The 15723-nt window shown below is 34.4% G+C and overlaps 2 protein-coding genes and 1 pseudogene across 2 annotated transcripts; 1 reads left to right on the forward strand and 2 right to left on the reverse strand.

The window, feature by feature from the left end:
• Positions 1-741: 741 nt before the first annotated feature.
• On the reverse strand, positions 742-3899 carry LOC125203484 (uncharacterized). The gene is made up of 3 exons (XM_048101874.2): positions 3454-3899; positions 1273-2780; positions 742-1197 (listed from the first exon to the last, which is right to left on the reverse strand). Exon 2 carries the CDS (start codon positions 2712-2714, stop codon positions 1320-1322), a length of 1395 nt encoding a protein of 464 aa, XP_047957831.1. The 5' UTR covers positions 2715-2780; positions 3454-3899; the 3' UTR covers positions 742-1197; positions 1273-1319.
• On the forward strand, positions 3707-4943 carry LOC125188482 (protein MIZU-KUSSEI 1-like; annotated as a pseudogene).
• A 2785-nt stretch (positions 4944-7728) lies between these two features.
• Positions 7729-9006, reverse strand: LOC125200533 (F-box protein At1g61340-like). The gene is made up of 3 exons (XM_048098169.2): positions 8476-9006; positions 8315-8389; positions 7729-8225 (listed from the first exon to the last, which is right to left on the reverse strand). The coding sequence occupies exons 1-3, from the start codon at positions 8683-8685 to the stop codon at positions 7968-7970; spliced, it is 543 nt and encodes a 180-aa protein (XP_047954126.1). The 5' UTR covers positions 8686-9006; the 3' UTR covers positions 7729-7967.
• Between the last annotated feature and the right edge of the window lie 6717 nt (positions 9007-15723).

Raw genomic sequence — 15723 nt, forward strand, 5'->3', positions numbered from 1 at the left:
TAATATGGTGATGCAGGCATTAACTTTTTTTTGACCTTATTAAACCATGAATACAATGAATGCAGTGTGAGGCGACCGTTTACAGTTGGGAAGATCTCAGAATAACTCAAATCCAACCTTTTTTTTGTCACATGAAATCAATACCAATAAAGAAACATAGGTATGTTTAATCACAAATCTTGATTCTCATTTATTTATGAATTAATTTCGTCATTTCCATTCTTTTTCACTTGCATGCCAAATCAAGTGCATTGTCATTTAAATAAGGGCAAATTATCGGAAAAACCAATAAACATGGTCAAATTCTGGTCAATCTCACAATTTTTTTAAATACCTCGAGGAAATGGATCATCTACAAAAAAACCCTAAAACAAATCCTAAAACACACTCACGAAATAATCTTACAAACATGAGCAATTTTAATAAGTGATGGTGGATCCATTTTATTTTGTTGTGTGTGTTTTAGGGTTGTTATAGGTAATCCCTTCCGCTCGACTACTATCATAACTTTGACATTTTTTCCTTCAATTGTCCCATAATCCAATGTATGACGCAACAGATGAAAGATAATATATGGATCTAACTTTTAGTTATTTAAACAATGTCGTTCAATACACTTAGTCGGTCACATTAAACGTCAACTTAACAAATTTAAACGCGTAGCATGCAAGAAACAGTTTAAAAATTGTCAAAATTATGATATTACAACTCAAAATTAGCCATTTATAAAGTTACAACTCAAAAACCAAAACTCACAATTTTATTGGCAATTTGCCCTTAAATAAATAAACCAACATATGCATAATTATCATCTACAATTCCACATCATTCTCATGTAGAAGAAGATCTTATCAGACAAGCCACATAAAAAGCTGTCACTTGTATTTCGTCAGATATTTGTTGCTATACATCTTGAGTTGCAAGTTCTACGCAAAGGCTAAAGGCAAAAAAGGGGGAGTGAAGGAGGGGGGTCTCTGCTAGCTCAAAAGTGTGGACTGGATGGTGATAAGCATGGTCCATTGCCGCTTGTGGCAGACAACGAATCTCGGCCGTCAACTCTCTGATATCACAAACGATTAGTTGGGAAGAATAAAGTCGTTGAACATCAAGATTTGTGATCTAAGCAACACCCTTGTGCTAACCGCAGCTCACATGGCGGTCGGGCCCAAACTGCGATTCTTGGCTTCTTTGGATGACCTGCAAAAGCAAATAACCAATCTTCAATCTTCTTTTCCCAAATTGATTCAATCTTCAAGGAAGATAAGTTGTTACCTAAATCCACAAAGAGCAAGAAGAAGTAGGTGTTAGAAGTCGATGAATCAGAGGCCCCGGGCAGATATCTCTAACTGTTCGATTCGTTTGGCTAAATCGTGTTTGCCACAATTCTTTAAGCCATCAGAAACCATATCAAAGCTTTGTGGCATAGGTAACAGATCTAACTCAGTCATCTCCACCAAATAATTGGCAGCCTCGACGAATCTAGCAGCACGTCCGCACATTTTTATAAGCATAGTATACACGGGACGGTTTGGGGGATGGCCTTTCACCTTCATATCAGAGAAAAAACTGAACGCATCATCAAACTGTCCATTCCGGCAAAGAGCTTTCAAGATTGGAGCATACAAGCTGGGAAACGGACGGTGACCATTCTCGATGGACCTATGAAGTAATGCAAAAGCCTCGTCAACTTTTCCAACTTTCGACGTCACAGTTATCATGATCTTGTAAGTGCTCGTGTCGGGACAAAACCCGAGTCCACAAACATCATGAAAAAGATCGATGCAGAAGTCGATCTGGCCAGAATTGCATAGAGCTTCTGCCAACGAATTGAACGTGCCTACATCTGGCACGAAGCCTTCCTTGGTCATTTTCCGAACCAGCCCTAAAGCTGATTCGAGATACCCTGCGTTTAGTAGTCCATCTACCAGCAAATCTCGGCCGCGGACAGGAGGATTGAACCCCTTTTTACTCATCTCCTCCAAGAATTCCTGAGCCTCTCTCATCTTCCCTGCCGAGCACCACGCGTTAACAAGAACCGAATAGGTTCGCTTATCAGGAACGGTCCCTTTTCGAACCATTCTCCTTATCAAAGCATACGCCCCTTGGAAGTTCTTAACCTCACATAGAGCAAAAAGCAAGGAGTTGTATACTTCAGTCGTCTGCGGACAATCAAAGTTTTTGAGGCCGTTAAAAAGGTCGACGGCTTGATCTATGAGACCATTTTTACCATATTGCTCGATAATGAAAGAGACAACCGATGGAGATATAGCAAAGTTCTGTGCTTTCATAGTTCCTGCTACCTTCCACATGGTCTCCCAATTGCGGTTTCGAGCTAAGATTTTGAGGAGCTCTTCAAACTCAACGGTGGTAGGCTCATAATTTGGGTGGTGTGTCCTTGCCCAATTGAAGAAGCGAAAAGATTCTATCCCACAGTTGCAGCAGCTACGGAAGACACGATAAACTAGCTCTGAGTTTACAATCTTTGATATACGCATCTTATTGAGGGTGCGCTCCATGTATATATCACGTCGCACAATGTTGGATATGTGGTGAATCGTAGCAAAGTAGTCATCGTTGGGCAAGCCTCTAATACTTCCACCACCACCATCGTTGTTACAAAATAAACTGGCTCCAGAGGTCAGGGTCCGGATAAAAGACAATGTGCTCGTGGACGTGCCAGTGACGAGGGCAGGGATTTTGCGAACCACAAGCATTCGAGTTTCAACTCAATCAAATGAGTAGAGGGACTTTGGTTATGCCTCGGTATCAAACAGAGCCAACTGTATAGCAGCAATACAAATTACAAACAAAATAATAAATAGACAATCAATCTGATTAGCTCATCCATGAGTAGCTAAATGAACCAAAATACCAAATCTAACGAACCATAGTTCGAAAGCATAAATCACGATTCACAAGTGCACTCTTCACCATATTTGCTAAATGAACCAAAATACCAAATCTAATGAACTATAGTTCAAAAGCATAAATCACGATTCACGAGTGCATTCTTCGCTGTATCGAAATTGGATTGAATTGCGGCCAATATCACAGAACAAACAAGCTTAATACTATTTTTTTTAAAAAAATACTACTACTTCTTTAAACAAAAATAGCAGAAACACTCTGCATTCCCTAAATTTAATTCTAGCTTCTAGTGATCAACACTACAAAAGTTACTAAATTCGATTAACAATCACGCAAAACATATGTGTAAGACATTAATTTCTCCTACAATTTGGTTGAGGAACAACTACAAATCAATCAAGAATTCAAGGAATTATATGCGCTGAAAGTAAAATTAATCATAACAAAAATACCATTTTTACAATAAGCAGAATCAGGTACCAACCCATGAATCAATATTTGCATTATTCATCCAATTTCAATTTCAACAGAAAAACAAGAACGATTTTTTCAAAAACAAGAACGATTTCAAAATAAAAGGCTCACCTGTCGACGGGATTTTTGGAAAGGGGCGTAATAGTGGAGATGGGGCGTCAGGACTGAGGAAGGGGGAGGCGGCGATGCGGGAGGTGGGCGGGATGAACGGCGGCGCGGGTGCAGCGGAGCGAGACGATAGAGAGGTTGAGCGACTGAGCAAGTAGGGACTAGCATTTCTTTTCTTTTTGTTTAATTCAGGTACAAATTGAGAGATTTTAGAAAAACGAGGGATTAATTTCGCATTTCGCTGACCTTTCGAAATATGGGTCCGAGGCATGCGAACTATTCGGAATAAGGATTTTCGATTCTTTATGCATTTTCTATTCTTTTTAATGATTTGTTAGTTCCTAATATTTATTAATTGACCAAATTACCCTCCATAAATTTTAACACAATTTATAAAAAAAACTTGCCAACGTTCTTCCGCCCTCCTCCGCTCATTAATTTCAGAAACATCAAACATTGCCGCCACGAGATATTTGGAAATTCCAGCGAATATTTCGCGAGCAAGCAGCTGCCAGAGCACTCAAAGCACCACCAACATCATCCCCTCCTCCTTCGCCTGCTCCACCTCCAACGTCGAAATCTCCGACCTCGAGTACGCGGAGGAGCTCTACCACCGCACCGTTGTCCACGGCGGCGACACTCCCACCGCCGCAGCCACCACCGCCGCCTCGACAAAATTCGCGGCGGCCGCAGCGGCGTCGCCTCCTTCCTCCGATCCCTCCTCTTCATCCTCACATTCCCTCCCTGGGCCTCCCCCCGGCCGCCTCTCCATCACCCCCTCCCTCGGCCGGAAGGTCACCGGAACCCTATTCGGGAGGCGCCGCGGCAACGTCAGCTTCGCCGTCCAGTACGATCTGAGATCCGTCCCCGTTTTCCTAGTCGAATTCGCCATCTCCACCGCTACGCTGGTGAATGAGATGTCGGCGGGGATGCTGAGGATCGCGCTGGCCACAGAGATCGGCTTCGCGACTGTTCAGGGAGCTGGTGTGGAAGATGTACTGCAACGAGAGACAGTGCGGGCACGCGCGGGTGCAATGAGTCGAATTGGTACGTGCTGAGCACGGTGCAGAGGGTATCAGTGGGGGCCGGAGTGATCCCGGTGGTGGACGATGGGGGGGAAGCGGCGGAGAAGAGAGAAGGGAATTTCCAAATTTTAACACAAATAGCTCCAATTGATGAACTTAAGCAAAAATATATGAGCTTGATTGATGAAAACGAAAACGTTGGGGATGAGAACGGAGGGGGCTGGAAGAAGGTTTGGAGAAAAGCGGTTTTTTTATAAATTGTGTTAAAATTTAGAGCATCTCCAACGGCGGACGTCGCGGAAGTCCTACCCGACGTCCGCCATTGTGGAGCAAAAGGTCAGACACGCTCGTCCCATTAACCCGTCGGATGTCCTCGTATATCCTCGCAACGTCCTACCTGACGTTCGCCATTGTGGAGGGGGTCGGACGTCCGAGTTAAAATTTAATTTTTTTTAAACTCTATAAATACGGCTCTATATGTACGGCTCGTTAAATTTCGTAAATTTGAAACGTATAAATTGAATAATTGTGATTTTATTTTATTGCGGAAAGTCCTAGTGGAAGTCCTACATTGTGCAGTGGGATGAGAAGTCCTAGTAACGTGGCAGGAGGTTTTTGTGGGAAGTCCTAGTGGAAGTCCTAGTGGGAAGGGCGCCACCGGAGATGCTCTTATGGAGGGTAATTTGGTCGATTAATAAATGTTATGAACAAAATAATCATTAAAAAGAATAGAAAATGCATAAAAAATCGAAAATCCCTTATTCCGAAAAGTTCGCATGCCTCAGATTCATATTTCGAAAGGTCAGCGAAATTAATCCCTCATTTCGAAAGGTTAGAGAAATTAATCCCTTTTTCCGAATTTTCTCAAATTTGAGTGTCTGAAAAAAAAAATAGGGATGGTTCTTCAAATTAGATTAAATTTTTTGTTGATTTATGATCAAAATCACAACTTTTAAAATTAGTTTTTAAAAGTTTTGACAATTATTCCATGAATCAAATTTTAAAATAAGTATTACAAAATCAAATAATTAATAAATACTATTTTAATAAAAATCAAATATATTAGCACATCATCCTTACTTTTATCATACTTTAAAAAAAAATTGTTTTTATCATATTTAAATTTAAGTATGATGTGATGAGTATAAAAACAAAATACTCCCACAATCCCACAATAGGAGTCACGCTTTGTGTCGGCACGAGTTTTAAAAAAATATAGAAAATAATGGATTGGATAAGTTAGTGTAATATGGATCCATTTATTTATATTAATTTTATAATAAAATGTGGAGTTAGTAAAATGTGAGATATAAAATATGGTAAAAGTGAAATATGATTCTTATTGTAGTATGGACTAAAATGATAAAATGTGACTCTTATTATGGAACTGAGAAGTAAATTTTTTATTTTTTAATTGAGTAAAGGCCAAAATTGGTCCTGAACATATGGCCATTTTACGATTTTGGTCCTAAACTTTATCTTTTTGATTTTTTGGTCCTGCACATTTCAAATTGGATCACAATTGGTCCTCCATTAACAATTCCGTTAAAAACTAACGGTCAACGAGTTTAATCCTAATTTTGACCAAATTAGACTTTTAATTCTAATTTTTTAATCCCTAATTATTTTAATGTATAAAACAAATAATATTAAAACAAACCCCTCTTCCTGAAATTGAAAGGGTTTAAGGCGGCGGCGGATATGTCGGAGAATCGAGCAGAAGAATCCCTCTGCGAGGCCGCGCAAAGCGGCGAGCTCGAGCGAATGATTTCTCTGACTGCATCTAGAGCTGATGTCACCTACTTCGACGCTGAAGGCCTCACGCCGCTGCCGCCAAGAATGGCTTCTCGGAAGTGGTCAGAGCCCTCCTCGACGCCGGTGCACCGTTGAACGCTCTCACCCGCGTCTATTTTTTTAACTCATGAACCTTTTCCCCCATTTTACATTACATCCAGAACCTGAGGAAGAGAGTAGAGAAGTCTGAAGAAGATGCATTGTTGTAAATTGCCGTAAAAAAAATTCTAATGCTAAAGGGGGATTATTTCATAAATTCCTCAGCCATGTTTTTGAATAACCCATTCTATTTTATTTTCTTTTTTAATTATTTATTTTATATTTTAAATGATAGTTTATTAAAATAATTAAGGATATAATTAGGGAGTAAAAATCAGAATTAAAAGTCAAATTTGGTCAAAATCAGGATTAAACCGGTTGACCGTTAGTTTTTAACGGAATTGTTAACGGAGGACCAATTGTGATCCGATTTGAAATGTACAGGATCAAAAAATAAAAAAGATAAAATTTAGGACCAAAATCGTAAAATAGTCATATGTTCAGAACCAGTTTTGGCATTTACTCTTTTTAATTTTAAAATCTATGGGATTGATGTTCATTTTTTCTCCTTTTTAGCTAATGAACTATGCTAAAGCCGGCAGAACACAGGAATGTATGAGCATTGGGCAATCAAATAGTAGTTGTGAATTAAATAATTAAATAGTAGGAGACTAAATTTTATGATTAAATATTATCATGTTTGGTTTATAAGATTAATCTCTTCAATTTAATCCTAGATGGATAGTCTTTCGTTTTCAATTAAAATAATCTCACAACTTAATCCTAGATGGATAGTGATTTTTAGTCATGACAACCGAACGCCACCGTGAGTTAAATAATTTTATATTTATTTTACTTTACCGAAAAAATTGGGGATATCTCATGACTTTAAAGATAGTGCATGACATTCTTCCATATGTCTAAACTCAGATCCTTACTACATAATGTTTGCTTTAATATAATAAGGGTAAATAAAATTTTGAAATTTTTAAAAATATTTCTTTTTTGACGGTGGCCGACCTCCATTCTTGGCCCGCCACAAAATGATGCCTTATCCCAGCCCTTGTTACCATCGCCATTTGTTTTTTTAAATTCATAAAGAAAAGTGGATATTTTGGGGCTTCGAGCCCAACCCATTGGGCCCAAAAAGCAAGAATCCGAGGCGGCGACAACATTCTAGAACACCGCAATATTCTCTCCACTCGGGACAAAGCGGGAAAACTTATTTTAAACATTAAATTATTCCCCCCTTAATCCCACCCATTTCTTTTCCCACCACTCATTAATGGCATTTTACCTCATTTTCAACCTCACAAAATCATATACAATTATACTGGTACCAAAACGCTTTGGATGCTCTAACTTGCTCACTAATTTAATTCATACATTCACTAATTAAATATACAATACACATGCTCAATGATCATCACTGTCACTGCCCCCTTCTTATTGATTTTTCCATGAATAAATTACAACATCTACATATCATAATCAAGATCCACACATGTACATACAAACTAGAGACAAACCAACCCCAACAAGCCGCCCCCAATTTCTTCAATGGAGAAGTTGAAGACACACAAAAACTGGGCTTCATGTTGTGGTTGAACATATGCTCACTCGATCCAATCATTAGCAACAAACAATTGCTTCCTATCTTCAATTCTCCGAGAACAGATCTCGACGAGGCCAGCAGCAGCTGCCCTCGTCTCCGGATGCAAAGAGCGCCACCGAAATGTCGGCTAGATTCTTCGCACTCAGCCTCTTCCGTGGAACCCTATGCTGCAATGGAGCATTTGGGGCTTCAAACTCCTTCAATTCACCCAGCCAATCCACTCTGTTTTTGCTAAATGGCAGAACTCCCACCGTCTTCCTCGGTGTGTTGTACGCGAAATGAGATTCCTTCGCGATTAGAGTCTGTTTCAATCAGAAATCAAACTAATTAGATCAATCAAAAATGAAAAAAAAAAAAAACTTTTTTTTTTGCAGAAATGAACAAAGCTTACCGCATCTCTAACGGCTTTGGATACGAAAAACAGACTCTTCAAATCGTCATGCTCCACACCACACAGTATCCGAATCTGGAAATGAGAAGAACACGAATTATTTAGCAAATCAGCATAATCAAAATTAGGCACAAAAAAAGGGGGAAAAATCGAATACTAACCAAAATCTCCTGAGGCAAATCTTCAAGCGACGTTTCCTCCCCCGAAAAAACAGAATTCTGAGAGCACCGTCTCTTCGAACTCGGATTCGCCGCACAATCATCATAATCCCCAAATTCAATACTCTGATTCGACAAAAACACTCTCTTCCTCCCAAACGAAGTGCTCCTCACCAGCCCCATTCCGTACCCTTCCTCAACCCTAGACCCCATTTTTTCACACTCCAAGATCTGAATCCTAAAAGCTAACCTAATTAGAGAAAATCAAGCTCCGAATCTATTTATTGCTTGTAGAACTAGCGCCCAACTTAATACACAGTAAATGGAGATTGGCGTAACGGCTTATCGAAGAAGGAAACAAAAACCGTCTTCCAACTATCTTCTATATATAAATAATCAGCGAATCCCGCGCTACTTTACAGAAATGTCTAGATTTTTCTCCCTAAAATAGATCGAATCGATCGATTGCAGAAATCCTCTCTCTCAAAAAAGCGATAAATATCTGAGTTTTCAATAGAAAGCACCCGAGGTGAAGACTCCACTGTTTATAGCAGGCAGGAAAACTAGCCGTTATGGCGGGCCACGTGGAGAGTCGTGATAGGCTGGCGGCAACATGGGGTGGTTCAGGTGATGTGGCAGTGATATGGTCGGTCTTCTTAGTCGGCTGTATAGAGACGTGTATTTGATTTTTGCTACAATGACTGGCTGTGTGTGATTTCAAACGCATCGCCGAACCAGATCCCGACACGTGTAAGAATGAACGACCCTGATTTGCTAGTCGTGGTTCCAAATTGGTGGCTGGATTTAATTTTACCGTGTGACGGCTGGTTAGTATCTAACCCACACGCTTTGGGTAATCATTAAGTTAATGAGGAAATTCCGATTTTGGCCCTCATGCTGAGCTGAAGATATTACTGAGAAATGAGAATATTGGTTTTACCTCAAAAAAGCAATTGCTTAATTGGAAAGATATACTAATACAGACTATTTATTTTTGTACTCCATGTAAAATTTTTGTTTTTTTCATTAATGACTGAGAATATTTTTTTCACCTCAAAAAAGCAATTGCTTAATTGGAAAGTTAATAGTGCAGACTACTTATTTTGTCACCAAATGCACTCATTTTCTTTCATTAATTAGTGTATATGTATCATGGCAGCTGGATATTTATATTATATATGGAATATTCTGGCTTTGTAGTCACGAACATATTATAGTACAAATATATTAATGAAATTATTCTTTTTACGCCTTTACAACAGTGTCGGTTATTAAATATTTGATATTCATATATCAAAAATTACTAGATTTAGTATTTTATTATAATAGAAATGACAACTCATATACAAATACAATGTGTAAGAAAGTATATAGGTACATTATATTTTTGGTAGGTTTTACCTTCTTCGTTAACTATACAGATACTCTAATTATTTTTTTCGATTTATTGTTTTTCAACTTTCTAATTTTATATGAAATCCTTGTCGTGTATAATCAAAACTATCGAGACAGAAAGTACATAGTTGATTGAGAAATTAATATGAAAATCTAATGTAACACATGATCGATCTTATCTAAATACGTGTTATTAAATTACGGCATATTCTACAAATTAATTTTATAGTTTACCAAGCAAGCACCTGTCCTTGACTATTGTGTATAAATGAATAGTTATAATATTACATGATTTGTAAGGCCTAATAAAACCATGACACCTATGCTATAGTATTATTTATTTATGAAATTTGGTTTAAGTACTTAGCGTGACTCATGCTACTTAAACTTTATAATACTACCAAAATTTATAATTTTCAATTAATATCTTATTGCGAATTGATGTTTCAATTTCTATTTTCGATTGACACTCACGAATTAATTTTTGAGCAAATATTACGGAACAAATTGATATATAAAACATAATATTAGAAATGTAATTGACTCAAAGAAAGCAAAGAATTTTATTATAAAAATGTAACGGCTAAGCATAAAAAGATTTATACATCAATAAAATTCCTAGATTCAAGGTAAATATTAAATATATTACAGTAATTTTAGATAAAGTAGTTTGACCAGCAATGGAGATAAAATGTAGTAGGCGAGTCAAGAGATGTCAACTCTGCTTATATCAATTCAATTTAAAGCTGGTCAAGAGTAATTTTTCTTTAATTTTGTTTGGTTAATGGTCATTTTGACTAAATTTTAATCGACATTTTTAATTAAGGATGGTTTACTTTCATACCAGCCATAAAATTCTAATACCAAGTATGATAAATTCAAATTTCAAATAAAATAAAATTGATAAAATAAGTGGATCATAATATGAGAGGCCCAGCATATCACTTTCTTTATCAATGTATGTTCAATTAAGGTGTTTGATGTTCTACTTTCCCTTTGTTCATTTTATTAATCGATGTATTAATAGGGTCAATTGACGGATGACATTTCTTTTTATTATACCATAAACCAAATTTAACCATATTTTTTTTCTTTCTTTTGTAATTCAACCTTTCAAATATAAATGAAGTACTATTAAGTAGGAGTATTAACATTGTTAAAAGGACTTTAATACTCTTTTAGTATGACATTGTAAAATAGTACTACTACTAGTAGTACATTGTTATTCTATTAATTATTTATATGAATAAAGACACTTTTTTTCATTTTTTTTCCTTTTGGAATTATTTTTAAATCATTTTAGTTAAAAGGTGTTTTTGTACATTTAGACTAAAATGAATATTATTTTTATATTAATATATGGTAGGATATATTTTTCTTTTACTCAGTGAAATAAAAGCTAGTTAGTTTGTCCCATGAACTCTATATAACAATGCTTCTTTTGATGAGAATGTTTCATTACTATAATACATAATTTTAATTTTTATTTATGTAGTGATTACCATTTAGTGATATTCGTTTTAAATAAGCTTATAGATTTGGGACAAATGTGAGGCTGAGAAATCCACGAATTTTTCGTAGTACTTTTAAATGATACTCATATCACTTTCTTATAGTGTGTGACATTTCCTTTGTTAGTCAGTGGAAAGTCCTAGAACTCTAAAGAAAATCAAGCGTCAATTTAATGGATCGGATTGAATTATGTTATGAATGTTTTTTGACTGAGTAAATAGAATTAATATTTAATTTTAGAATAAAGTCAACTAAAATCAGTCTTGGTTGTAAATATTTTCCTCTAGTTATAAAATTAATCTAATAATTTTGGTTCATCTTTTAAATAATCTTGATACAAGTTAATACTATTAAGCAATCGAACATTTATATGGAATGTATATATTCTTTACTTATAAGTAACGGATTTTTTAAAAGAACTAGATATAGTTTCATTTATATAGTATTATATATATTCTTCACGTATAAGTAACAATTTTTTGAAAGAACTAGCTATAGATAATAGATTCATCATCAGTCATCATACATGTTATACATGAACCACAATCATAATAAAGTAGCGTTTTCTTTACTAAGCTCGTAGTGCGTTAATTAATCATTAATATAATTATACTACAACCGAGTGAATTAATAACTACACAGCATTCCTCAATTGCTTAAATGTGAATACTCGTGTCTCATGATAATTATAATAGGTTGAAATGCACAAGTTTTTTTATAGAGAGTACATAAATATAGCACACGTGAGTTTTTCAATCGCTTTGTATTAAATAAGACAAACACGTTTTTAATTTTTATGGATCCCATCAACAATAATAGTAATATCTTATTCGAAATTAATATATTTTGAATATTCTAAATTGAGTTTAACACATATCACACTAAGAATCTCAATCTCTTTTTTTTTTCTCGAAGTCGACGCTGAAGGATTGTTGCAGTGAGACGGTAGTTCTAAAAGCCATATTAAAAGGAGTTTATCGACCTTCATGAGCCAATGATGGGTCAACCAACCCCTCAAATCCCCGCTTGGATCCTCTAGTTTGTACTAACTCCGTCGATAAAACTAATTTTAGTATTGGACAACACGAGCTACAAGGGCTCAAGCCAAAAAATAGCGAGTGCTCAAGCCAAATACACAAAGTTTCCGATGAAAAATCAAGTGCTCAAGCCAAAAACGGCGAGTTAGAGAGAAAACACACCAAAAGACAAGACTATCAACATGCTCTAAAATCCGCTTTCACTTGTGACTTATCAGATCGTAACTAAAAAAATATACCAAAATCACGATAATAATCGAAGGAATCCACAATTATATTATTCAGTTCATGAAACCATATGAATTTTGATGAAGAAAGGGTATAGAGAGCTAGAGATGTTACAGAAGTGATTTCGTGTTTCAAATTGGTAGTTGGAATTAAGTCAATTAACCGTGTGACGACCGGTTATAGTATCAAAAGATTCAAAACCACATGCTTTGGTTAATCATTAAGTAAATGTGAAATTACGATGTAGGCCCTCAGCAGCAGATGTGAAGTGATGAGCTAAAAAATTTTACTAGGAAATTTACTAAGAATATTGTTATTTACCGCAAAAAAGCAATTGCTTAATTGGAAAGTTATAATACAGACATTATTTTGTCACGATATCCACTGGCAGATAATACATATATTTATAATTTTGTTTTTTCTATTAATTACTAAAGAATATTTTTTTCCACCTCAAAAAAGCAATTGCTTAATTGGAAAGTGAATAGTACAGATTATTATTTTGTCACCAAATCCACTCATTATTTTCATTAATTAGTATATGTATCATGGCAGCTGGATATTAATATAGTATTATACGGAATATTCTCGCTTTGTGTTTGTCACGAATATATAATAGTACAAATATACTCCTATTAACGAAATTATACTTTTTACGTCTTTACAACAGTATACAAAATGAATGTCGGTAATTAAAATATTTACAATTTCATACGTCAATACTTATGAGATTTAGTATTTTATTAGTATTTTTTATGTTAGTCCACAAAATTAATCACATTTTATTTTAGATGGGTTTATCTATTGTGTAGTAGGAGTATTATTTATTTGTGAATTTAGGTTTTGAAGTACTTAGCGTGACTTAAACTTTATAATATCAAAATTTATATTTTTCAATTAATTTCTTATTGCGAATTGATGTTTCAATTTCTATTTTTGGTTGATACTCATTTTTAAATTTTTGTGCAAATATTACGGAAGAGATTGATATAAAACATAATATTAACAAATGTAATTGACTCAAAGAAAACAAGGGATTTTGTGATAAATTAAAGTACTCCTAGTAAAACGTAACGGCAAGGCAATAAAAGATGTATATTTACCTAGAAGATCATAAATCATACTAATAGGTAAATATTACTCTATAGTCTATTCCATTAATTTTAGGTGAAGTAGTTTGACCAACACAATATTGATTAATTGAGGTAGGTGTGTCAAAAGAAGTCAACTCTGCTTATATCAATACAATTTAAAGTAGGTCAAAAGTAGATTTTCTTTAATTTTGTTTAGTTAATTGCCATTTTGACTAAATATTAATCGACAAGTTTAATTAAGGCTGGTTTACTTCACACCAGCAATAATAAATCCTCATATATGTGTGATAAATTCAAATTTCAAATAAAATAAAATAGATGAAATAAGTGGACCATAATAGTATGAGTCTATGAGAGGGCCAGCTTAGCACTTTCTTTTTCAATGGAGTTCAATCAAGTCGTTCAATGTTCTACTTTCCTTTGTTCATTTTATTAGTGGATTTATTTAATAGTAAAAACGAAATTTAACCTTCCTTTTTTTTCCTTTTAGAATTCGACCTTTCAAATATGAGTGAAGTAGAAAAATGAAAAGAAGTTGCAATCCTGTCGAATGTAGAAGAATGATCCACGACCACGAATATAAAAAATGAAAAACTAGTAAACTACAACTATATTACACTTCCTTTATAGATTACTGTTGTAAGGTATATATAACATTTACGCTAAAAAATATAATTTTTATATTAATATTTGGTAGGATATATTCTATTTGTCCGCAATTAAAAGTCCTAATTGAAATCGCCATGTTTTAAGAAAGGCAAATAAATGTGAGTTAAAAAATACAGTCAAATGCAAGTCTTATTAGTTTTATTGTAAAATATAAGTGAAATAAGTTAGTAGAGTGTAAAACTTTTATTTAGTAAATTAGAACTTTTATTGGCGAATGACCAAAATGAATTTTTTTTAAAGCAAATGTGTTTGACCCCTGAACTCTATTTAATAATGATTCTTTAATTTTGATGAGAATGTTTTCATTGCGTATGATACTTCATTTCGTTCGTCGTTAAGAGTCTTATTTTTTAACGGCACGAGTTTTAATAAAAATTAAGAAAAATGGGTAGATAAAAGTTAGAGAAATAGGAAGCCATTTATATATACTCCTTCTGTCTCATGCTACTTGTACATTTCATTTTCGGACTGTCCCAATCTATTTAAACTATATATTTTAAGAAAAAATTATAGTATTTAGTTAAGATACTAGAGTTAATTAAGTGTTCTTTATTAAATATGGAGTATTAATTTATTACACTTAAATTTTTAATTTAGCTTTAAATAAAATGAAAGTGAAATTAGATAGCGAAATATGAGATCATATTATTATTTATTAAGAAAAATAAATTTCAAGACTCCTATTCATAAACAAACTAATTTGAAAAGGGAAATACTATTCGTATACGGACGTAGTAATACATAAATTATTATATTGTACTACTAGTATTGTTTATTATTTAGTGGTTGCCAATTTGTGATACTCATTTTAAACAAGCGCGTAGCTTTGTGACAAATGTGAGGCTTCAAATTAAAGAGTGTGCCAAATCACGACATTTCTTACACTATTATTTTTGTAATATCTCTCATTTTTTTTATTTAGCCACGTGTATTGGTAAATTAATTTACTTTTGTTGGTGGAATATCCTAGAACCCAATGGAAGTTACCAATGTAAATTAACAAAGTCATAAAAACTTAAAAGTAATCGATTTAAACCAAAATTACATGCAAGAGTTATATAATTCGATTTGATGAATTCGATGAAATTTAAGTTTTAAAGTTATTTGATTAGTAGATTTCGATACTTAATAACAATGTAGATTAATCTCGATTTATAAATATTGATCTTTATATTGTGATAAAATTTATTTGAATAATCACATATCAGTGATAAATCTTGGTACAAGTTAAACTTGAGTAATCAAATCCTAACCACGAGAATAATTAGGACATGATATAATTAATAATGTATTTTGGTAATGTTTCTTTATATAAA

The sequence above is a fragment of the Salvia hispanica genome, chromosome 2 (genome assembly GCF_029641045.1).
Source record: "Salvia hispanica isolate PSC_SH4W2 chromosome 2, Shi_PSC_v1, whole genome shotgun sequence".
NCBI lineage: Eukaryota > Viridiplantae > Streptophyta > Magnoliopsida > Lamiales > Lamiaceae > Salvia > Salvia hispanica.